Source organism: Apodemus sylvaticus, chromosome 10 (assembly GCF_947179515.1).
Source record: "Apodemus sylvaticus chromosome 10, mApoSyl1.1, whole genome shotgun sequence".
In the NCBI taxonomy this organism is placed as follows: Eukaryota; Metazoa; Chordata; class Mammalia; order Rodentia; family Muridae; genus Apodemus; species Apodemus sylvaticus.
Genome location: NC_067481.1, coordinates 20187145 through 20211486, shown reverse-complemented (window position 1 = coordinate 20211486; position 24342 = coordinate 20187145). Strand labels below are relative to the sequence as shown.

The window sequence follows — 24342 nt, the reverse complement described above, 5'->3', positions numbered from 1 at the left end:
GCCAAAGACAACTCTCTTAGAGGTCATGGGCAAGCCCCAACTCAAGAAAACAGCAGCTTCTGTCTGGACCCTGTCTAAGGAGGGGACAGTCTCTGTTCCTATGAAGAGCCCAGCAGAAGGGCCACCAACTTGAAGACAGAACTGCTGACCCACCCACAGGAGGGGGAGGTGGGGCAGTGGGGCTGGAAGGACTCAGGGTGGGTGTGGATTCTTCCCCTGGGAAGAGAGATGTGGGCGGGCATAGGACAGCCAGGAAGTCCAGCTGGATCTGCACAGAGCCAGAAACCCAAAAAGATGAGCAAGTGCTATGGGGACATGGAGTCACATAACTAAACCCAAGCTGGCCTGAGGACTCCAGGAAAAACAGTCACTCAGGACAAGGAAAAGTATCCCCAGGAGAAGCAAAGGTCTCAGACACAGAGACTGTAGGAGCTTAGGTTCTGGACCTTGGATTCAGACTAGATATATGGAGAGACCCAGGTTCTAGCCCCAGGGCCGGCACTGTGAAGAGGCCGCACCTAGGCTGTCTGAAGGCATACCTGGTCAGGGCTTGCCAGTGGGTCATGGCACCTAATGCAGAACGGTGGGATGGACAGTCGCCCTGAGATCTGGAATACCAAGCGGTTTAGAAGTTTAGGAATCAGATGTAGCAGTCACCTCTGGCCCTACAAAGAAAGAGGCAGAGGTGGGGACAGGTCTGACCATTGAGCAATGGGGCCTCTCATTTAGCAGCTGGGGGACTTCTGTAAAATGGGGAGCGCAATCTTGCTTTCCTAAGAACCTGAGTCTCAAGAGAATGCCACACAGGGGCCCCTCATACCGGAAGCCCCTTCACACAAGCATCCGGGAGGTTTTTCAAGATGGTTCCAGAGGGAAGAAGAAGTCACTCGGTTTGGCTGAGCATCTGGGGCTGGCTGGAGTGGCAGGTGGTTGGGGATGGGGGAAGTCACCTCATTCCCAACATTGATGTCAGCGCCTACTGGGAAATCGCCTTCTCACCTCTCCGGGGCCTAAAATAGAGCTGGGGGTTGGGGTGCTGTCACAAGCTAGAGGCAGCTCCCCAGTCCCCTGCAGAGGCCCTGAGGGAGCAGAGGACCCAGGAAGGGGTTCCCTGCATCCAATCAGTGACCTGTGGTTCCAAAGTATTGGTATAAAAAACCACTGTGGTCTTGGGAGGGCAGGATGGGGCCTAGCTGTTGTCACAGGATCATACATACTCAGTCCCCAGAGCAGGCATCACTCACCAGGGACAGGGACCTGTGTCATGCCCCACATGCTCAGGGAATCTCAGTTAGGTATTGGGGTCTTAGGACCTCTCAGAGAGGTCAAAAATCCCAGCCCCTCACACTGGGTCTACCATGCCCAAGAAGGCCAGGAACTGGGTTGAAGGGTCAACTGGGGCAACTAGGCTTGGGGCACACGTATTTCTGACCATGGATATATATTGTGGGCTCCATGGAACTTCTGTCCCTTAAGACTGGAACATGGGAGAGAAATGGAGCAAGCTGGCCTTACATAAACGACCCAGGTAGTTTGTGTTTGGTCAGGAAGAAGGGCTGAGATGCCCCATGAGGAACTCAGGGGCCCTGAAAAGGAGGCAGGGACCTCTTTGTCAAGAGAAAGCAGCCTAGGAAACAGGCTTTAGATTCCCTGTGCAGGAGGGATCTAAGGATCCTGGAGGCACTGAGGAAGTGTGTGTGTGTGTGTGATGGTGTTCAACAGGACCTCTGCCCTCCTCCAGCACTGTGCCCTACCTTTGCAAGTGCCCAACCTTCCCCCAGGCCAACAGAGGCCTGGGGTTGGGGTACTCCATTCAAGAGTACTAAGTCCTGGAGGCTAGAGTCATCAGCCACGCCCCGCACCCAATTCCCTAGACAGGACATCTCTGAGTCAGACCTCAGGGACCCTCTTCACCCTGTCACCCTCGACCTGCCAGTCTCAGGGTTGCAGCTCCTTATGCAAAGGGGTAGCTGCGGAGAGGTCGCAGGATGGGTGCACCTGCCAAGCAAGTGTCCAGAAGAGGGGGGTCTTCAGGCGGTGCCCCTTTTGTCCTACCGCAGCGGAGGCCCGAGCCCCGGCTAGGGGGCGGGGGGCGGGCCTAAAGCTCACGTGCTTGCTGCTCGCCTCTTAACCCAGCCCCGCCGCCCCGCCGGGATGGCCGCGGCCAGAGCGCACTGAGCCCCGCGCCGCCCGCTCGCTCACTCGCTCGCGACCCCCGCCCGCCCCGCGCGCCCGCCCCGCTCGCCGCCGGCGTCGCCCGCCCCCGCCCTCCTCCCTCCCTTTTTCCCTCCCTCCCCGCGCCGCTCGCTCGCAGCCGCAGCCCCCGGACCGGGAGGATTATGAGCGAACCATGAGGCGGCTGCGGCGCTGGGCAATCGCGGCTCTGCTGCTGTTGCCGCTGCTCCCCCCGCCCGGTGAGTGACCCAGGCCGCCTGGCCCCTGCCCCCGGCGCCCCTGGCCGGTCCGCGCCCCGGGCTTTTGCAGCGGTTTCTGCTGCAGCTACATTTTCCTGCAGTGCTCCGGGTGACAGCTGGTCCCCAGCTCGGGAGGGTAGGGGAGTGGGACAGCAGGGAAGGTGCTTCCACCCACCTGTCCGGATCCGGCTGGCCCCACCGCGGCCATCCCCTGCAGCTGGCCGGCGGACTCTGCAGGTCTCTGCAGGCTTGGGGGGGGGGGGCAGTCGTGACTGTTGGGCAGAAGGAAGCTCTCGGCCCCCTCCCCGTGGGGTTCTTCCCTCAGCAAGGAAGCCAGATCCTCCCACCCATTTGCCCACTGGGCTCCAAGGGCCGCGATCGAGTGGGGGCTGGAGCATGCCCCCCCATCCCAAGTCTCCTGCCCCATGGAGGGCATCTGCCTACAGCTATGGCCTTGTCTTCTCAGGTCTTGGGGCCCTGGGTCCCAGTGGAGCTCTGCACTGGAGGAGCTCAGCCCATGTGGGGAACCCAGAGAGTCCAGAGGGCCCTGAGGTCACAGAGCCCAGCCGGCTGGTAAGGGAGAGCTCCGGAGGAGAGGTCCGAAAGCCACAGTTGGACACCAGGGTCCGCCAGGATCCACCCAGGGGGACGGTGAGTGGGGCTGGGTGGTGAGACCAGGGGGCTGGAGCAGGCCTCATAGCCCACAACAGTCCACCAAGTGGCCAGGGTTCAGTGCCACCCGCTGAGGCTGCAGCTACTGCAGTTTCTCTTTCCGTGCAATGGGCCATCAGGTGGGGCCCCGGAGCCCACAGTGGGGACACCGGGACTCTCCAGCTCCGGGCTTCACCTCTCACTGTGAACCCCCTGCCCTGCACATCAGTAGACACTGGTATACTCAGGTTTCAGTTTGTTTGCGGTCATCCTTCAACCAGCCCCCCCTGACCACCAGAAACAGTGGTTCTGCCTAAAACAGGTCTTGGGGGCAGGGCAGCATCATGCAGTCAGGGAATTCATGCGCTGATGTCCCACCAAAGGCACCCTCGGTGGACTTTCTTGGAATCACGTGAGGTTGACTCCTGCCTCAGTTTCCCCGCTGTGCACACACAGGCGTATTCTTCTTGTCCTAGCTGAAGCTGGACCCTTGCAGAGTGATCTGAGAGGCCCAGGGGTCATCTGCAAATTGCTGGCTCTACCTGTCTGTGCCCTGTCCCTTTCAAGCAGCTGGGCCCCTGCCTCCCAGAGGAAGGTTAGGGATGAAGGAGATTAAGTGTAATTAATAATTAATTAATATCATCTGAATAATAACCATCCATCCAGATGGAATAGTCATTCTGCATGCCTCCAGTTCTCCAGGGGCTTGGAGCCCAAAGTTAGCCAGGCCAACAGGGGTGGCCGAGGGCTGGACAGCGGAAGCCTGGCAGAAATGGGAGGTGTAGAGAGATTCAAAGGAGGGGCAAGGCCAAGTCTGAGAAGTTTGGGGCAGCTGGGAGTGGTGGGAGGTAGATTGGGAGGGGTAGAGGGAGGAGGGAAAGGGAGGAGACTGGCGTCTGGCCCTGCCTAATGTACTTGGTTAAAAGCCCTTAAGGGGGAGGGGGAGGAGAGGTAGCTGGGTGGTGCAGGGTTGGAGTGGAGCAGGAAGAAGCGTGCATAATGGATGGACCATCACTCAGGGCTGGGGGGAGGGGAGGAGAGGGGAGGGGAGGGGACTAATGGTCCTGAGTTGGCAGCTGCTGCAGGGGTAGGGGTGGGGGTAGAGGCCAACCCCAGCGCCCACTCGCCCACTCGCCCACTCTGGCACCCAGGGAGGCAGCCGAATGAGCCTTGAGGATGTCCCAGGCCCAGGGGTGGAGTATCTGGGTTGCGCTACGGTTCCTAGCCTAGCTTTCTATGAACTGAGATTCCGCAGCGCACTTGACCCTGCCTGACCACTGGGACTCTGGCTCTAGCTTCACAGGATGTACCTACTACAGGGTCAAGGTATAGTGGAGAAACCGAGGGATGAGAAGGGGGCCTCCAGCTGGGTGGGCTGTGACTTCCGCTAGCTCGTCCTGCAGGACAGCAGGCCTGGGCTGTGGGCAGAGAAGGTGAAACACAGAAGGCATGAGCTGGGCTCTTTTCATGTGGTCCTTCTGGGCGAATGTGTTGGCACATGTGTGAAGCCGGGTATAAGCAAGTGACTGAATCCAGCGTGTAAGAAGTGGCCAGGGCATGGCATGGAGTTGTGTGGATCTGGGGTAGTTGTTGTTTCCGGTTGTTTCTCTGGGCCTGAGACGGCCTTAGGGACCTCATGCGTCTTCCCCAGGAGAATCACTTGGCACCCTGGTATGTCCATCCCTCAAGTGCCAAAGGCAGGAGACCTGTTCAGGTGGTAAAGGGGAAGGCTGCGAAGGCCACAGGGCTGCTTTGGCCCAGGCACACTGGGTAGCTTTTTCATCCCTTTATTTCCACAAGGCCGTAGGCAGATACTTCCGTCTGCCCCTTTGCACATCGGCCAGCTCAGACCCAGAGAGCCTAAGCCACTTGCCCAAAGCTAATAGACCCTAAGCGGTGATAGGAATAGTGTCCCCCCAAGCCTGGGACACTTTCCACTGGACTCTCCTGCCTCTAGAGATTTTGAAATTTAGGCCCAGGGACAATATCTCCGACTCTCCCCAAGTCAGAAGGATGGGAGAAGGAGAGGACCAATGCACGTCCCAGAATTCCCCTGACTGAACCCGGCCCTGACACCCCACCACCCCACCCCTGCCCCCAGCACACACACTGTTTCCCAGGGTCAGAAGTTGAGGACTGGTGGAGCCAGTGCAGGTGGAAACAGGACTCAACAGGAAGTGTTCAGCAGGGGCCCAGAGCCTGTCCCAGGGGTCACTGCACTGCAGGCTTGGGCCTCAGTGACTAGCATCCCTGGTGACACAGAAGGATAAGGCCTGTGCTAGCCACAGGGAACCTGCCCTGCCTGGAGGCTGGTCATGTCCCCATCTGAGCCTCATTTGAGGCTGATTCTTAAACTAGAGGGATGGTAACTTAAGTCTCAGCCCTCTCTAGGTGACAGCGGTAGGAAACGCCTTCATGTGCTGGGGTCCCTTTGGGGACGGCAGGGCTGAGACAGGAACTAGACCCCAGATGTCACCGATCCCCCCTTGCTGGAGTAGACCTCCTCAGCTGTTGAATGTCTGCGCTGACTAGTGTTCACCGGCACTCCAGAGGCCGAAGCTTCTGCGTCCATGTCTCTCAGATGTGGCTCTCTCTACCAGGGCTCTCGTTTCTCTTCTTTGGAAGAAGATCAGGCCTGTGGCCTGGAGATGCAGGAGAGCCCAGAAAGCCAAGGTCTCAGAGAGCCTGCAACTGAGGAAGACACGATGCCGTGGTGGTGCACAGTTAGGGTGCCACCCGCTGCAGAAGCACGGCCAGGCAGAGTCAGCCAGCTGACTGAGGCCCTGGGTGCACGAAGGTCGTGTGGACCTTGCCTGGTCCGTAGAGACCCAGATGCTTTGGAGAATCAGAGGGAAATGAGGCTGTGGACAGCCTGCAAAGTCTGGACGCAGGGTCCAAGACCTCCCCACAGCTCACCTGAGCCAGGCTATCCCTGGGAGAGCCCATTCCAAAGCTGCCAGAGTGACAACCGCAGTGCTTCTGCACAGGGGGTAGGGGGCAAATGAGTAAAGTCCCAACCCACTTGAGAGGAACAGCAAGGTCAGGGACCCTGCCCCTCCACCCCCCCACCCCGCCCAGAGACAAGGCCATGTTGTGATTTGCTGCTAAGGCGGAACAGCAACACAGCTCTGTGTGGGTCTTGGGGAGGAGGGGCTCTATGGAGGGGATTAGCGGCTGGGGGCCAAGGACAGGGCATTTGGGGGTTGCCTGCCCAGCTCCAGGTGGGAATTTAAGAGGAGCATCATGACATCTGCAGTCCTCCCACAAGACTCTGGCCTGTGGGCCTGCCCTTACCCAGCACCCTCCTGGCTGCCTCGGGGAGCCCAGCTGTCCAGAGTCTGTCCCCAGAGGGACTGATGACCCTGTAAGGAGGTGACTCTGTCCTCAAAAATTTAGGTCAAATCCAATCATCGGAAGTCATGCACCTGTTCTCCTTGTCTGTAGCCGTTGCCCTGTGGGTGAATGGAACCCGTTCACCTTGCTGGTGTCTGCTGGGGGGGGGGGTTGCTACTGGATGAGGGGGCTCCAGGGCAAGACCCCCGCCTCTTTGGCTTCTTCCCATTTGCTGTCACCCCAAGAGTGTCTGCAAGCACAGGGAGTGGGGGGAGACCCTCACGGGTAAATAAGTCACTCCTCCCAGATCTGGCACACCAGACCCCCATTCATGTCCCCATCCACAGGAGTGAAAGCGAGGAAGTATTTCACCCTCACAGCCCTGTTCATCTTCAGCCTGCGGTGTCCCTCATGTTGTGATCACTGACGTCACACCATTCTCATGACACCCATTTTAAAGGTAGAAAAACTGAGGGCAGGGTGAACAGCTCCTCGGGTCTTATATTGCCCATCCATCCCAAAGACTGTTGAGTACTTGGATGGAGAGCAAGGCGGCGCTAGCCCTTGCTCCAAATGATTAAAGGTCATTGAAAGGTGAATTAGTGATTGCATGTGTGTGGGTGTATATATGCATGTCTGTATGTAGTGTGTGTTTATGTGTGTCTGAGCATGTTTGCATGTGTATGTCTGTGTATATGTTTGAGTGTATGTGTGCATATATCTATATGGGGTCTGACTGTGTGTGTACATGTCTGTATGTGCATGTCTATGTGTGTGTGTGTGTGTGTGTGTGTGTGTATGTGTGCATATATCTATGTGGGGGTCTGTGATTATGTGTGTGAGCATGTTTGTATGTGTATGTTTGTAAGTGTGTGTGTATGTGTGTGTGTGTGTGTGTGAAAACTGGACACTTAGAGGCTGAGAGTGGCTGAACCTTCTGGGGACTGGCAGGTGTTGACTAGACCGGGTGGGGTTCAGAGTCCTTGTGGGGCAGTGCCTGGAGGTTGTGGGGAGCAGGAATCTGCAGCTCCAGTTTTCTGGGGCAACCTGGAACTCTGGTGATCTTTAGCAGCCTTTCTTACCTCTGGGGTTCCAGTTGGGGGCTCCCATTTTTCTTTAGGGCCTATGATCTCTGGTTGGGCCCAACCCAGGGCACAGAGAAAGTGAGAGAGAAAATAAGGTGTGGGCTGCCAGAAGCAGGTGCCTGGGAGGCAGGGACGACTGCCACAGGAGAGAGTCGGGTGGAGGGAGGGGCAGTCACCTGCCAGGCACCACAGCTGACATGCAGAAGCATCCTCCAGCCCAGGAGAGGTACTTGGCCTGGCACCTCCCCAGCATGACCCTGGGCCTGTCACCACCCGGTGTCGCTCCCTAAGGACCTGCCAGCCTGGGGCAGGTTGAGATCAAATGAACAGGGCATCTAAGAGCCAAGGTGGCCAAGAAGGAAGAGGCAAGCGCAGGCTGTGGGGTCATGACAAGCAGTCCTGAGGCGTGCTGAGTGGGGCATTAGCTGAGGTGGCCTGTCACTGTGACCTCGTGTCTGGAGAGCCCTAGGGACTGAGGGTAACGGGAGGAGACAGGGCTGGGGCTGGGGCAGGGTCAGTGAGCCAGGCCTGGCAAGGAGAGCTATGGACTCTGGTAGAACACGAGGCAAAAGCTTGACAGGGACCTGCGGGTCATAGAGCCAGCAGCCCGTGCCTGGGACAGAGCTGGGTGGCCTTGCTTGATCTGGTGCTCCCCTCAGAGTGTGGACAGTAGGGCCGGGCCAACGTGCCTAAGTGCCCGAATCCTCAACTGTCTCTTGCTACCTGTACAGAGTCCCATAAGTCTGCCCCGCCCCACCCCGTCCCCTCCCCCCCAGCTCCACCCCCTCAGGCCTGGCCAGTCTTCTCAGGCCCTATGTTCCTTGAAGGGTGGCGAGTCCCACAGCTGAGCGTCTCTGGCTGCAGGGAACTGGAGAAAGAGAGCCCTACCATGTCTCTCACTGCCGTCCATCTGTCCCTGCTGTCCCAACTTACATTCGTCAGAAGGAAAATCCGGGGCTCTCAGAGGTTTCTGGGTCACCCCTAAGGTGGCACAACTTAGATGTATATCAAAGGAAAGGGGCTAGAAAGCTACTTCCCCAAGCAGCAGCCAGAATAGGGACAGACGAACAAGCGGTGGGCAGTCCTGAGGTGGGACAGGCAGAGGTGAAGGAGAGAGGATCAGAGCCAGGCATGAGGGGGGACAGCAGACTTGGCCAGGCTGAGGGCGGGGTGTGGGAGGCAGGGACTCGATGCCCTTGGTGTTCTATTCTGAGCCCAGTCGATGCTCTGGGGGCTTAGGGTGGAGCTTGGAACCTCAGACAGCCTGGGACGGCTTCAGTCTGTCCTTGGGGTTCACAGGTCTGCCTTCACAGGCCCTGGCCTTCCGGTCCACATTGTCTGCACTCCCTGAGGCTCCCGTGGCCCTGGGCTGACTTCCATTCTTGTCAACTTTCCAGAAGAAAAGGCTTGGAAGTATATCCCCTGGGATTGAATATCAGCCTCTCTCTATTTTTTCTTTTTCTCTTTTCTGTTTGGGGTACAAGGTCTCGGCAGCCAAGACAGTATAGAACTCTGGAGCCAAGGCTAGCCTCGAACTCATGATCTTCCTGTCTCGTCCTCCTGGGATTGCAGATTGCACAAGGCATTAACCTCTTACCTGTGTGGCCTTGTGCATACTAGTTTGTGTCTCTGTGCTTTGCTTGTGTCTGTCAGGAAGGGCAGGAACAGCTGGCCCACTGGGTGACTGGAGAGATCAAACAGGGCAGTGCTCTGAAAGAGTTCAGACTACCACGGGGGCCCTAAGCAGTGCTCAGAAAGATTTAGCTATGGTAAGGTAGGAAAGGACTCAACTAGGCATGGACTCTGAGATCTGTTGACCTGAGTGTCGGGGAAGGTCTCTCCCTGCAAGGTGCCCTCTAACACCAGAGAGTCAGCCAGCTAGTCCTAACAGGATGGCAAGATCTTCCTCCAGAGGCATCTGGAGATCCGTCCTCCTAAATAGATGGGATAGGAACAGGACTCCAACCCCTGAATTAAGCCCCAGACATTTCCTGTGCTTGCAAATGATTTGGAAGACCAAAGACTCAATTGCCAGCATTTGAATGGGGGTCGGGCTCCAGGTGTAAAGTGGTTGTAACTCAGGCTAGTCCCCCTTCCCCTTAGCCCAAGCTCTGCTGTCCTTCTCTGGGGGGGGCGGGTGATACTTTCCCTTCAGCCTTTGATGTCTCCCTTCCCCCAGCCCCACCTGCCAGGCAGCTGGGCATCCAGGCAGAGAGGGCAGCCATCTTGCTCAGGCCTAGTCCATTGCCATAGCAACTTGGAGCCTCCCAGCCCCACTGCATATGCCCCTTTGAAAAATTTATCAGGAAAACTTCCGTGTTTAAAAATTAACCGTTGGATTGAAATATTAAAGATGAGCTGCTTTGGCAGAGGGCAAGGGATGGGGGGGTAGGAACCCTACCCTCCTGTTGAGGTAGCACCGGCCCTCACTCAGCATGAGGGCCCCAGTGGTCCATCCCCATGTGTCTGGAAGCCCAAGTCCTCCTGTGTAGATTGGGGTTGGGGTAGCAAGGGGCCTGCTCTCCTTCCCCTGTCCAGTCATGAGCTGAGACCTTCTACTTTTCCATGGTATGTCTGGGGGCTTCTGTTTGTTCCACTGAAGCTGGGCCGCCCTGTCAACAGTTCTGGGAGCTTGATGTGAGGCCATGGGCAAGGCTAAGCCAACCCCTCGTGCCCCTGATTCTCAAGGAGACTAACCCAGAAAGCAGCCTGGGGACCTAGGACCTGGGTGAGGGGGAGTTGTCTGTGGCCAAGGTTGACCAGCTGTCCCCGGGAAAGGAGTCTCAGAGGACAAGGACCCAAGAAAGGGGTCTCCTCAGCCTCTGGGGCTTGGCTACCCCTCCCCAGAGTTCCCAACTCTCACTTCAGGCTGACTCCTCTCTGCTCTTCCCCGTGCCAGCCTGTGCACCTGGCCCAGGTGAGTTTCGTCATCCCGGCCTTCGACTCAAACTTCACTCTCGACCTGGAGCTGAACCAGTGAGTGTGGCCTGGAGCCAGAGGGCGGGCACCCGGCAGTGGGGTGTGGCTGGCTGGCTGGTCCTGGGGGTCGTGGATCCTTAGCTGGGGTGGGACCTAAGCAGGACTTGGCTTCACCGAGTGACACCCCCCCTTCCTGCTACTTCACGGTTTCAGTCACCTCCTGTCCTCGCAGTATGTGGAGCGCCACTTCAGCCGGGAGGGGACAAGACAACACAACACTGTGAGTGTCTTTGGAAGGATCGGGAGGGAAAAGAGGGGCTGTTCAGTGGTCACAGAGGCAAGGGTGGGATTGTAGGTGTGATGCAGCGGTAGAGAGGCCAGGAGTGTGTGAGAAGAACATCGAGGACAGAGACACGGATGAGAGGGGTGTCAAAGGACAAACTCAGCATGGCCATGTGTCTGGAACCCCCTCCCCCAACCTCCCCCCCCTGGATCTGCAGTTAGGAAGGATAGACGGAGTGACGTGGGGCTGAGCCCCAACCCCCCAGCTTCAGACTGAGGTCTGAACCCCCCCTTACATGACGGTATAACAGGGTCTTTATTATGTCACCTTAGCTTTAGAAGGGATAGCAACCTCTTGGGGAGAGCTGGGGACCACACTTGGGGTTCATATATCTTAGGCGAGAGCTCCACCCCTGGACACCACCTCCAGACCAAAATGCTTCCTCTTGCTCTGGGAGTCCCAGATGCCTGCCACACTAGGGTCCCAGTCCTGGAGGCCTGAACAAAGATGAATGAGTGTCTATAAATAGCTTGCTCCCCACCCCACCCCACCCCCAAGTCTGTTCTGTAACTGGAGCACAAGTAATTCTGCAGGAAGCAAAGTTGGGAGAGGCGGGGGACGCTGGTCCCCTCTGACCCAGGAGCAGGTCAGGAGACGCCATGCTGTCCGTCACAGCTGCTGACGGCATGTGCCTGTGAGCTTGTGCGTGAGGGCTGAGGGCTGAGGGGTGCACCTGCAGTAGGTTCTTGTTCAATGACTCACTGTATGTGAGGCTCAGCACAGGGCCTGGGGTATGGCGGTAAGAGCCAGCTCTTGGTCTCAAAGGAGTCTGGGATCTTTCACCAACGAAACAGCCTGGAGCTGCTGCTGTGGCCTAGTGTCCTCATTTTATGGGGTAGATGAAACTGGCCCAGAAAGTGTGAGGCGCTTGCTCAGGGGTGACACAGGGCATTAGAAGTGTCACCAGCTTAGAACCTCAGGCGTTCCTGAGACCGCAGTCCCCTCTGTACTGTCCCCCTGCCTCATGCTGGAGCAGGGTGTCCTAGTCACAGCTTTTCTGCTCCACAGGGGGCTGGAGACCACTGCTACTACCACGGGAAACTCCGGGGCAACCCACGCTCCTTTGCTGCACTCTCTACCTGCCAGGGGCTGCAGTGAGTGGAGGGGCGGGGGGTGGGCAGCGAGTGGGGGGCACTCGGCAGCGGTGGGGGCCTGTGCCTGGCCCAGGATGGTGGCGAACCGCACCTCTCTCTGCAGTGGAGTCTTCTCCGATGGCAACCTGACTTACATCGTAGAGCCTAAGGAGATGGCTGGGCCTTGGGGACCCCCACAGGTAAAGGGCCTGCAGGGCCTGCCCTACTTCTGATGGCCATGCTGTGACTGCCCCCGACAGCTGTGGTGCCTTCTCCTCCCCTCCAGTCACCTCAGCCCCACTGCCCTGGATGACCCCAGCTCTGGTGCCTACCTTCTGTGTCCCCATCTCCAATGTCCCCTCTGTCCCCCAAGTGACCTCTCACTGGGCTCCAGTGTCCTTTGCCCCTGTCTCTCAGGGCGCCCCCAGGTCTTGACCCTGGAATCTGAGCATCTGGGAGATCAGATCCGACATGGGAGCTCTGGCCAGTTCTGGGTCACCCTGGGGTGGGGTGGGGGAAGGGCGGGAGCTGCCCCCAGTCTGGGCTCAAAGCAGATCTGGTTGGCTCCCCCAAGAACTAAATCCCCTCGTTGCAGGGACCCCTTCCCCACCTCATTTACCGGACCCCTCTCCTCCCAGCCCCCCTTGGATGCAGGGAACCAGGTAAGAGAGGGGAAGGGGGTGGGGCTGGACAGCTAGGCCCCTCTTACCGGTTGCTCCCCACAGGCTGCCTGTTTGCTGTCCCTGCCCAGTCTGCTCTTCCCAACTGGCCCAAGCTAAGAAGGAAAAGGCAGGTACGGGGCCCGCACAGCCTCGGGCTGCAAGACCTTAGAGAATGGTCCTCGGTAGGCCATCCCCGCCTATGGCTGGGCAAAGGAGAGCTCACAGCGGTGGCCAGGGAACTGTCTCCAGACAGGGTCCCCTCAAGTCCTCCCTGCTGCTGGTGTCTACACAGGTCCCCATCTCGGGGCCCTCAGACACTGCGTGTCCTCTGCTCTCCTTTCCAGGCTGGGAGGGATGGCTTTCTCTGCCAGCTGGGAGCTGGCACCATCCCTGACCGGAGACCAGAATGCCCCCTCCCCACAAGTCTGCCCATGGTTTGCCCATGAGTCCAGACATGGAGGGGACTGATCCCAAGTGCCCACCCGCCCTCCAGGTCCGCAGGGGCCACCCCACAGTGCACAGCGAGACCAAATATGTGGAATTGATTGTGATCAACGACCACCAGCTGGTAAGGTCTCGGGCTAAGGGGGGGCCTGGGAGGAGGGCCCAGGGGAGCCTTGCCTTCTTACCCCACCTCTCTCGGCAGTTTGAGCAGATGCGGCAGTCGGTGGTCCTCACCAGCAACTTTGCTAAATCTGTTGTGAACCTGGCAGATGTGGTAAGAAGCAGTGTCCCTGCTCCCCCCCCCCGCTCCAGGTCTCCCCACATCCCAGGCATCCAGGGGTCATTGTCAGTCACTGACCCCCCCCCACACACACACACTTCTTGAAAGTATAGATGGCAGCCTCCTTCCAGCCCCCTCCCCCATCTTCTCTCTGGGCCCAGATATACAAGGAACAGCTCAACACAAGAATTGTGCTGGTTGCCATGGAAACATGGGCCGACGGGGACAAGATCCAGGTGCAGGATGACCTACTGGAGACCCTGGCCCGACTTATGGTCTACCGGCGGGAGGGTCTGCCTGAGCCCAGTGATGCCACCCACCTCTTCTCGTGAGTCCCCGCACTGTACCCTGCCAGCTTCTGCTGGCTGCTAGTTCTTCCCGCCTCTGCCAGGCACTCTTCTCGGGGCCTGCAGGTGGCGCTCACCCTGCACCTGCCTCCGCTTCCAGCCACATGCACCAGCTGGGCACCCTCTGCACCTTGGCCTGTGCAGGGGATGTGCTTTTTGCCTTTCTTTGCCAGACTGCCCATCACCCATCCTCCGTGGTGAAGTATGCTAGCGATGGACAAACCCAATTAAAGCCCCCCCCTCCCAAAGCCTCCGTTTGGCTTATGGGTGAATGAACCCACGTAGGGGAGGGGCTGGCCTGAGGCCACCAGCCTGAGAATCCTTGGAAGGATTGGAATCCAAGACTCCTTCGACATCATCCTGACCACTCCCTCCCTTCTAGGGGTAGAACCTTCCAGAGCACCAGCAGCGGGGCGGCCTATGTAGGTGGCATCTGTTCCCTGTCCAGGGGTGGAGGTGTGAATGAGGTGAGCACACGGTCCCAGCCAAGACGGAGGCTTGCTAAGACACAGTGGCTATTGGGAGCATGTAGACACCCTGTGCTCCATCTTCCCCATCCCTAGTATGGCAACATGGGTGCCATGGCGGTGACCCTGGCCCAGACGCTAGGGCAGAACTTGGGCATGATGTGGAATAAACACCGGAGCTCAGCAGGTACTGACCCTGAAACCCACGACCCTCCCAGACCCACACAGCACCTCAAGAAATGAAGGCGGGTCCAGTGGGGGTGCTTCTCCACCCTACCTCATGTGTTCTTAAATCTCTTAGGGGACTGCAAGTGTCCAGACATCTGGCTGGGCTGCATCATGGAGGACACGGGGTGAGTTCTGGAGACAGACTTTGGGAAGGGTTTGGGGTAAGAAGAGCCTTTCTGGGAGCACTGGCAGTCTAGATGGGTGGCTTCGAGAGGTCCAGCTCACGATAATCGAGAATATAGGTTATCTGTAAATAGCTCAGGGAAGCAAGGATACTAAAAACTGCCAGACTGCAGCGCGCACTCTGGCCATTGAGAGGCGCTCGAGCCTCGTGCGAGGCGCCGTCCCTCTCCTGCGTTCCAACACTGGGCTCTTTGTCCCGAGGTTCAGGAGAGTGAATACAAGCGACGTCCTCCACCCAATCCTAGATGGGAGTGTGGGATTGATTTATCGTGCAACCACAGGGCAGTCCTTTGGTCTCCTTGTAGTAGTAACCAAGTCTCCCAAGGGAGAGCTGCCCCCAGCAACACAATTTCCCTCACGCCTATCCAGGTTCTATTTGCCCCGCAAGTTCTCCCGCTGCAGCATCGACGAATACAACCAGTTTCTGCAGGAGGGAGGCGGGAGCTGCTTGTTCAACAAGCCCCTCAAGGTACCAGCGTGGAGAACCGGGAAATGGGGGTGGGCAAGTCCCAGCCAGGCTCCCGACATCCCCTCTCCCTCCAGCTCCTGGACCCTCCCGAGTGCGGGAACGGCTTCGTGGAGGCTGGGGAGGAGTGTGACTGCGGGTCGGTGCAGGTGAGCGGTCCGAGTGGACTCCTGTGGGGGCCCGGGACATGCGCGCGGGCTCCGGGATGGGAGAGTACAGAGTGGGAAGGGGCTAGCCTACGCCTCTCCACTTCTCCCCGCGACCTTCAGGAGTGCAGCCGAGCAGGGGGCAACTGCTGCAAGAAGTGCACCCTGACGCACGACGCCATGTGCAGCGATGGGCTCTGTTGTCGCCGTTGCAAGGTGAGAACCAAGCGAGCCCGTGGGGAGGGGGAGAAATGGGGGGAAGAAGCAAAGAAACGATTGGATGCTCTCAATAAGAGGCGGGAATGAGGAGGAGCTGAGTCTGTGTGGGCGGGCCTTGTCCCAAAGAAAGCGCCAATGGGGGGATGAGTTAGGAGCTGGGGGGCGGAGGTATTGGGGGGGGGAAATCATCCTTACTGCTGAGGATGGAGAGAGACAGGAAATGAGAAACAGGCCTTGGGACCCACGTTCCAGGACAGTAACCCTGGAAGGGCAGTGGGGAGATGTTTATCCTTCCCAGAAACACATGCATGCTTTTCCTAGTATGAGCCACGAGGTGTCTCCTGCCGAGAAGCGGTGAATGAGTGTGACATCGCAGAGACTTGCACCGGCGACTCAAGCCAGGTTTGCCAAACTAGCTGTCCTGTGGAAGCTTAAAGCAAGACAGTCCCCTCCCTTATAAGAGTTCTGTCTTATATGGCCCGCCGCTAACCAGCCTGAGATTTTTCTCTGAGAAAGGGGTCCTGCGAGCCACCTACCTCTGTTCCTTCAAACCATAAATAAGCATTTGTAGTGAGGCTCGTACTCCCACCGCCTGGCACCTGTGTCTAGTGTATTCTAGGGATCAGGTGGGTCGTGGCATCGGTTAACTAGATCTTAGGCTTATAGGGTAATGGATGCAAGAAACTGGGGGCGCCTGGAACAGCCTAGGAGACTTACCAGTCAGATCCACAGAGCCAAACCAGCCTGTCTTTCATGTGAAAGAGCCATGGACCATGAGGCCTCTTTGAGCAGCTTTTGGTACCCTGTATTCTTCCCCGGTACCTCAGCTCTGGGCTAACCTGCTCAGCCAGCCTCTCTCTCCACAGTGCCCCCCTAACCTTCACAAGCTGGACGGGTACTACTGTGATCATGAACAGGTATGAGGGGTGGGGATGGATCCCAAATACAGTGCAGCGTTGTCTCCACGCTGAGCCCTCAGCGTCTTCATGCTTCCTCTCCTGTGGGGTCATAGGGTCGATGCTATGGAGGCCGCTGTAAAACCCGGGACCGGCAGTGCCAAGCCCTGTGGGGTCACGGTGAGTCCGCTGGGTATAGGGAACGAACATGTGGCTCCTGAAGATCGTGGGCGTCAGGCCCAAGGGTTAGGCCCAAGTTTTAGAGGTGCAGGTCTGAGTTCCTAGAGGGGTCCAGGGGTCTGTGGGATGATGCCTCCTCCCTCCCTCCCCCTCTCTCTCTAGTGGCTGCGGATCGGTTCTGCTATGAGAAGCTGAATGTAGAGGGGACAGAGCGTGGAAACTGTGGGCGCAAGGGATCTGGTTGGATCCAGTGCAATAAACAGTGAGTCGCCCCCACCTCCAGGGCCGGGAATCTCCCGAGGGGAAGGAAAGGGCACAGTACTTGGGTCACCAGTGAAATCTGGCTTCACCGACCCTATATGTCCCAACAGGGATGTGCTCTGTGGCTTTCTTCTGTGCGTCAACATCTCTGGAGCACCTCGGCTTGGGGACCTGGGAGGTGATATCAGCAGTGTCACCTTTTACCACCAGGGCAAAGAGTTGGACTGCAGGTGTTGTCTGGGACGGTGGCTGGGGAGAATGAAGGGACAACTGTAATGGGGACCGGAGGACAGGGATTGAGGCTGGCTGTACCGTCGTCTCTCCAGGGGCGGCCACGTGCAGCTAGCTGATGGCTCAGACCTGAGCTATGTGGAGGATGGCACGGCCTGTGGTCCCAACATGCTGTGCCTTGATCACCGCTGCCTGCCAGCCTCTGCCTTCAACTTCAGCACCTGCCCTGGCAGCGGAGAGCGACGGATCTGCTCCCATCATGGGGTGGGTGTCTGGGGGAGGCCAGGGGGGAGCAGGCTGGAGGAGGCTCGCGGCCTCGCTTACACGTGCTGGCCTCGCCTGCCTGTAGGTTTGCAGCAACGAGGGGAAGTGTATCTGCCAGCCAGACTGGACAGGCAAAGACTGCAGCATTCACAACCCACTCCCCACATCCCCTCCCACCGGGGAGACTGAGAGATACAAAGGTAAAACCCAAGCGGCCCAGCACCGTCTGTGTTGCCCGTTTTCCATGCTCGTCCCTGCCAACCAAGCCCTGCCCTCCTCCCCAGGTCCCAGCGGTACCAACATCATCATTGGCTCCATCGCCGGGGCTGTCCTGGTCGCAGCCATCGTTCTGGGCGGCACGGGCTGGGGATTTAAGTAAGAGACACATGTTCCCTAGATCCCCCTCCAGGTGCTTGGGGGCTCCGCACCCCAGGCTGTTGGAGCCTAATGGCTTCCCTGACAGGTTAACGCACCCTGAACTCACACGTCACTCGTTCAAGCCAGCCCACAGGTCTTGTTTGAAAGTTTTAAGAAACTACCTGCTCATATCTAAACACCAGAACAACCTTGACTCAGCCTCCTGAGGACTGCTCAGCACACTGCAGCACGGCCAGGGGAGAGGGGGCTAGGGCTTGTCTGAGATGTCCACCCTACCCCCTACCCCACGCCCCCCCCCCCACTCCGTCCCTATCCACATTCAGCCCAGGAACTCCAGGACATTACAGTTAGGGTCTGGTCTAGGCCCCACACTGGGCACTTGAAGAGCACTGAGGCCCAAGGTCACAAGGTGACTTAGTGGCTAGGATTTGAACCCTCTACCAAGCTGGGGTAGATCCACCACAGCCCATTTATGGGGCAGGTCTTCCTGGGATGAAAGGCCTTTCCTTTGGAGAACAGGAGGTTCACACAATTTCTTTTCCTATCTCTCTTACCTGTCCTCTCCTTGGCTTCTGAAGAAACATCCGTCGAGGAAGGTATGACCCGACCCAGCAGGGGGCAGTGTGATGCCGGCCACGTCATCCCTCCCGCTGTCCCTGTCTCCATTTCATCCGTCCCTTTGCATTCTTGTTGACCGTTGACCGGGAGCTGGGAGCGCTCCGATTCCCTCCCGAAGCCCTGCAGGCAGCCTGGGAAGCGAGTCCTGTCTGCTCAGGCCCTTCCTCCTGCCCACCCGCCTGCTGGGCCCTGGTCCACCTTCATCTGTCCTTTCTGCCGCCGGGTCCCATGGCTGGGTGGGCGCTGGAACTGTGCCCTGCAAACCCTACCCCTAGGAGGGGGCCTCCCCCTGCGTCCTGCCCATCTGTTTTGTCTACCATGCCACCACTGTCTGACCTCTGCCAGAACCCCCACCTGGCCAGCCTGTGACTTGATGCCTCCAGGACCTCTGGGGGTGGGGGGGGAGTGGGGCAGCTGGAGGGCTCACCCTCAGAGCCCAGCCTCATGGCCTCTCCTGATGCCCTCTCTCCATTTCAGGTCCGGAGGGGCCTAAGTGCCACCCTGCTCCCTCCGAGCCTGGCACCCACCGTCTTGGCCCTGAACCACGAGGCTGCCTCCACCCTGCTACAGAGGGAGGCGCCATGCAAATGTCTTCCAGGTCCAAACCCATCAACTCCTGGCTACACAGGGGTTGGGGGTTGGGACTATGGCCTGCCTTTCAGACCACCTGGGTAGAGGGGCCTGGAGGAGGGCACTTCCTGCCCAGCTCCCCCATCCCGCCTCCTGCGGCTTTGGCCTTGCACACGTCTCCCCCTGTGAATGTAGCCTCCTTCATCACAGACTGCCACAGCTCACATTGGGACCTGGACTGGGGCCTGGTGGGGGCAGCTGGGTGGCCCCCAGGGTGTAGCTCCCCTGGACCTCCTGGGAAGGGGCTGATCTACATTTTACCTTTTTTTTTTTTTTTAACTTAACTGATGAATGTAACCTTTGGGTTGCTGGGGCCAGGAGGCAGTTGTAGGGGTGTTTTACACTTACACAAGGGCCTCCAGGGCCTGAGGCCTTGAGACCTCCCACATCCCTCCCTGGGAGGCCCAAACTGGAATCCTGTCAGGGAACCCAGCTGGGGTAGGGCAGCCCAGCTTGCCCCGCTCCGCCCAGCTTAGCAGAAGTCAGAGTGCTGATTCAAACCAAAGCTGCCTGTCCCGTGCCCACTGCCTAGCTCATGGGACTCTGTCCCAGACTGTCTTTGATTCCAAACTGACCATCCTGCCCCTGCCAGGGTGCATGCATTTGGGGGTATAGAAAAATATAGTCCCTAAAATAAAACGGCACCTTTCCCCCTTTCAAGAAGGGTGATTCTGGGGCTGTCTCAGGGTTCAGGTGCCCCCTGATGTGTCCTGACTGCTCCGGAGCGGGCTGTCTTAGCAGGGAGGTCTCTCAGTAGGGAGAACCAGGGATGGCCCTGTGCCCCAGGGTTAGTGCCTGCGGTGTGTATGAGGAGATCAGGAAAGGGCAGGCCTCATGGATGGTTATAGGCTACTAGGAAAATCCTCAACCCACCACCCCGGCAAAAGTTTTATTCATCACCTGTAGTCTAGGGCTGAGTAGTTAAGTTTACAGATGATCCTGTCTGCCCTCCTCTGGTCCTTGCTGCCGCCCAGCCTGAGAGCTGGACCGAGGCTGGCAGAGCCGCTCAGCCCTCCCACAGTCCAGCAGGGCCTGCCTTCACAACCCTGTGACAGACGAGCTCTGGCTCCGAGCCGGAAGAGCCAGCTGGCGGGGCAAGATGGAGCAGGCTCCCTTATGGATGAAAGCCACAATGAAAGGAAGCCCCTTCTTGGGGACACCCCACTCAGGCCCCAGGGCCAGAGAGTTGCCCGTTTATGTTCTTCCTATTTCTGAGGACTCTTCAAGGAAGGCTAATGGAGAAAATGGTTTCATTTATCTAAACCAACCCAGCGGTCAGCACCTTGGAGCCTACCACCCATTGGCAGCTTTGGGGATGGCCAGATGGTGTTGGCCACAGTGGGGTCCTCAGCACTGAGCCCTAGCTGCTACTGTCCTAGTGACAACAGGACAGACTCAGGCCACCAGTCCCAGTAGCTGAGCACGGGAGAGAGGCTGGATTTTGCATTGTTGCTGGGATACCTTGAGACCTCCATCAGGTGGCACGTGCGCACACAGGTGGCAGTGCCCCTGGGCGCAGACATGTGAATCCACACCTCTGCACCACTGTGAAGGCCTCTGCATACAAGGGCATGACCATACGTGTCCTCGTGTCCTTGGTGAAGAACACAAGACTTCCTGTGACCAGTCCACTGGCGCCCCCAACTTCCTGCATCCCCCTGCCCCACCCTAGCAGTGCCTGGCCTGGGAGCACCTAGGAAAGGACGAGAGGAGGGGGGCTGCATTCACCTGGCCTGGACTTGGGTCCCTCTGCATCCTGTAAATACGTCATCTGGGCTGGGGTGGGGAGGCAGAGACCGGGGCCCACATTAAAGATTAAAGATCACATTCTGGGCTTCACAGAGCTCACACCAACCCGTGTCTCTCCTCTGAGTGATCGTTCTTAGTCAGTCCTCTCTGCTCAGATTCCGGAGTTGTGACAACTTGGCGGCAAAGGACATGACAAGAGCACCTAGGACAGTTGGGGAAGCAGACGGAAGGGGTGTGGTTTCCCTTGGTAAGTGAGGAAACAGGCAGTGGGTGGAGGCGAGGTCCTCCCTTCCTCACAGTTCACAATGACACTGCCTGGTTTCCAACCAGCAACATTAGAGATGGGGGGAGCAGGCAGGAGGGGGCTAGGCACTTGGGGGAAGCCTTGGGACTTGTCTGACACTTACCTTCATTCCATTGAGCCTGGCAGGGTGACAGTGGGCTGACACAGAACCACCACTCGTCAAAAGGCCCAAGTATGAACCTGGAACCTCCTGCTGTATTCCTACTTGGGAAGCAGTTAGTTTGGGGAGATGGAGAGGCACGGGAGGTGCTAATCTGCTGAGGGGACTGGGGTGGAGGGGAAAGGAAAGGGGAAGACAGGAGAGACCACACCAGGCATGGGGGTGCAGGTACTGGCAACTAGTAGCTACCTGGGTTCATAAGCAGAAATAGGGCGCAGGGTCATATCCAACCCCATCTGCCCGTCCTCTGCTCTCTGGCCATCTCAGACCCCCAGGATAAAGGATGTCTCAGTGATACATCTCTGGAGGCCCACGGCAATTCTTCCCATTCAGTGCACAGAAGAAAGGCACAAGTCATCCTCAAACCCGTCAGTCACCCCCAGCAGCCGAGGTTCACCCTGATTCCTTGCTCTGGGCTGGTTCATCCTATTTTTAACTTTCTCCATGGTTCCTATCTTTCAGATCATCCATCTCCCTGCTTAACCCCTTCTCGGTTCCCAGCTTTTGTTTGGTGTCACCATCACTGGCTCCAAAGGTAGTGAGGAGCATGGCAGCCAGCAGACAGGTGGCCAGGGCAGGCAGAGGGCACGGGCACTCTGATTCTGGAAGGCAGGCAGGGTCACCACCTGCTTTATACAGTAAGTTCCAGGTCAGTCAGGGCTATGTAGTAAAATCCTATCTCCAAGAACTGAAAGAAAATACAGATTAAAAAGTCCTGTTTGGATCACCTCCCATACTGTGTCTCCATCTCCCTCCCCCCTTCAACTATCTGGTACTCCCCAGGCAGGATGGCTGGGTGTGGCGTCCAGCTACACCTCCCAGTTACATCTCTGGCTCACAGTGTCCCCACCGTCCTCTTACCTGTTGCAGATGGCCAGGAAGGATCCAGCCTGGGGTCAGGTAGCCCCTCTATACCTCACAGACACTGAATCCACTGTGGAGCTGAAGGAACTACGTTCATTATAGCTTGTTCCAGTGTCTATATCAAGACCGCCTGTCCCATCCAGATGGATACGATTTGGGCCACACAGACATGCTACATACATATTTTAAAACTTCTTAACAGCCTATTTTAAAAGAAGCAGGAAAAGAATGACTATTTCATTCAATGCAGTCTACCCAAATTATTCTCATTTCAATACAGAATCATCTCAACATTAAACAATCCAGGGTGTGTAGGCAGGTGTTCTCCCAAAGCCACATCCAAGAGCCAAGATATCACATTCCTTTTCTTGAGCCTCTTTTCTTTCTTTCTTTTCTTTCTTTGTTTTGAGACAGGGTTTCTCTGTGTAGCCCTGGCTGTCCTGGAACTCACTCTGTAGACCAGGCTGGCCTCGAACTCAGAAATCCGCCTACCTCTGCCTCCCAGAGTGCTGGGATTACAGGCGTGTGCCACCACTGCCCAGCCCTAGTTAGGACTTCTAATGCTATGGTTTGGGGGGGAAAAAGACCAAAAAGCAAGGTGGGGGAGAAAAGGGTTTATTTCAAGCAGGGCAGGAACCTGGAGGGAGCTGATGCAGAGGCTGTGGAGGGTGCTGCTTAATGGCTGGCTACTCATGCCTTGCTCAACCTACTGTCTTATAGAACCCAGGATCACCAGCCCAGGGATGGCCCCACCCACAGTGGACCCACAATGGGCTGGGCACTCCTCCATCAATCACAAATTAAGAAAATGACCTACAGGCTCGCCTACAGCTCAGTCTTATGGAGACTTTCTCCCCCACCCCTTCTCTGGCTTCTCACGGCATGACTTCTCTGTGTGGCCCCAGCTGTGAAGTCCTGGCTAATTGGGAACTTGCTCCGTAGACCAGACTAACCTGGAACTTAAGATATCTATCTGCCTCTGCCTCCTGAGTGCTGAGATTAAAGGCATCGCCTTCTTCATCCTCTCAGATAACTTTAGTTTGTGTCAAATTGAGCACAGACAGCCTTTAAATCAGAGAATCTTCTAATGTGAAGGAGGTCTAAGTCTGGACTAACCACATGTGTCAAATGCCCAGCGGTCTTTGTGTGGCTGTAACTGACCACCATAAAGGAGTAATATAGAAACCCAGAAATTGGGCGGTGGTGGCGCACACCTTTAGTCCCTTTAATTGGGAGGCAGAGGCAGGCAGATTTCTGAGTTCGAGGCCAGGCTGGTCTACAGAGTGAGTTCCAGGACAGCCAGGGCTACACAGAGAAACCATGTCTCCAAAAAAAAGGAAAAGAAACCCAGAAATCTTGGAATCATATGACAGACCTGGGTCAGCCAGAGGTCAAAGGGGCCTCTGTGTGCCACCGTTGCTAGAAGGCAAGAGAAGAACTAAGGCTGGAGACTAAGGCGGGAAGATAGCAAATTCAAGGACAGACTGGGACACATCATGAAACCTTCTTGAAAGAGCAGACCCAGGAGCTCACAGGCAGGGTAAAACCTAGATCTACCCTGTCCCGGAAGTGCAGTTAAGATTGGCTGACCTTTCTGATCAGCGGAAGACAGCAGCCTAGCTGAGGCCTGGTGCAGAGGGGACTCCTGATGCCCTCTAGCCAAACCCAGGAAGTTCTAACAGGCCTGAGCTCCTTAGGCATTCCAGTGTTCAAAGAGAATTATGAGGGAAATAAACACTTGACGGTGCTGGGTTCTGAGCTACGGCTGTCTTGTCCTTACCCAAAGGCCATCTCCAGTGACATGGCCTGAATTGGGCCCTTGTGATCCTTGCCATCAGGAGGTGCATTTGTCTGTTCCCCTCAAACCCCACCTTCAGTGAGGTGGTGTCTTCCGTGCTGAACCCAGGGCTCACACGCCGCAGTCCCAGCCAGTGCTCAGGGTGAACTGCCACCCGGTTACCTGGAATGCTGGCTGAACACTTTCGAGAGGAGCTTTAGCTTCAAGGGGCCTCTGACAGATCCTGGCTGTCCTCCACTCCTGCACCAAATTATGTGCACGTTCTATCTGGCTGCAGACAAAGTGGTACCCCTTGGGGAGGGAACCCAGACAGTCCTCATAGCCTGGGTCTGTGTTATCTTGGGAGGCCTCTGGCTTTCAGGTCCCAGCTCTTTGGACATCACTGGGCCAGCCAGCATGTGAGCTGGGCTCCAGGGCGTCGCTCTGCCTCTCACAGCACATCTGATCCCTCTAGCAGGGCCCTGTCTACTGGGCAGCCTCCAGACTTCCGGACAAGTGTCTGAGAGGCTGCCAATCTCAATTCTCCCCAAGAGTTGACTGCCTGTTTGCAGCTCCAGTGCCCACTTGGGTTTAAAATAAACTCACTATCTCTCTTTCCTTCAGCTGATCCCGGCTGCTCTCCCGCCCAGCCTGATCCGAGTGGGTCCTGAAAATGAAGATGTGCCCAGCATTTCAGACATGGCTCTACCAGTGTCTGCTGAGCACATTTTATGAAGTTGATGGAGTCACACCTTGGGGGAAGAGGGGAA

At 57.2% G+C, this 24342-nt stretch overlaps 1 protein-coding gene across 2 annotated transcripts; it reads left to right on the top strand.

The window, feature by feature from the left end:
• The first annotated feature begins 2350 nt into the window (after positions 1-2350).
• On the top strand, positions 2351-18484 carry Adam11 (ADAM metallopeptidase domain 11). 2 transcript variants are annotated; one of them, XM_052196352.1, is made up of 26 exons: positions 2351-2414; positions 2881-3065; positions 10383-10459; positions 10616-10682; positions 11754-11839; positions 11943-12018; positions 12414-12480; positions 12544-12611; positions 12974-13048; positions 13127-13198; positions 13366-13532; positions 13934-14018; positions 14115-14205; positions 14320-14371; positions 14799-14898; positions 14973-15044; positions 15165-15257; positions 15582-15662; positions 16127-16177; positions 16273-16336; positions 16499-16598; positions 16708-16827; positions 16924-17092; positions 17178-17292; positions 17377-17467; positions 18049-18484. In XM_052196352.1, the coding sequence occupies exons 1-26, from the start codon at positions 2351-2353 to the stop codon at positions 18095-18097; spliced, it is 2337 nt and encodes a 778-aa protein (XP_052052312.1). In that variant the 3' UTR covers positions 18098-18484. The 2 variants fall into 2 exon arrangements, with proteins under 2 accessions (XP_052052312.1, XP_052052313.1); XM_052196353.1 differs by lacking the exons at positions 2351-2414; positions 2881-3065; positions 10383-10459; ... (1 more) ...; positions 11754-11839; positions 11943-12018 and having other exon boundaries at positions 12467-12480; positions 12544-12607.
• The last annotated feature ends 5858 nt before the right edge of the window (positions 18485-24342 follow it).

Bases quoted from the DNA above. Each gene is read 5' to 3' on its own strand.
- Adam11 (XM_052196352.1), top strand. From the start codon at position 2,351: ATGAGGCGGCTGCGGCGCTGGGCAATCGCGGCTCTGCTGCTGTTGCCG. The intron at 12,019-12,413 runs GTAAAGGGCCTG...CCCTCGTTGCAG, and splicing joins GGCCTTGGGGACCCCCACAG to GGACCCCTTCCCCACCTCAT. The intron at 16,178-16,272 runs GTATGAGGGGTG...GTGGGGTCATAG, and splicing joins ACTACTGTGATCATGAACAG to GGTCGATGCTATGGAGGCCG.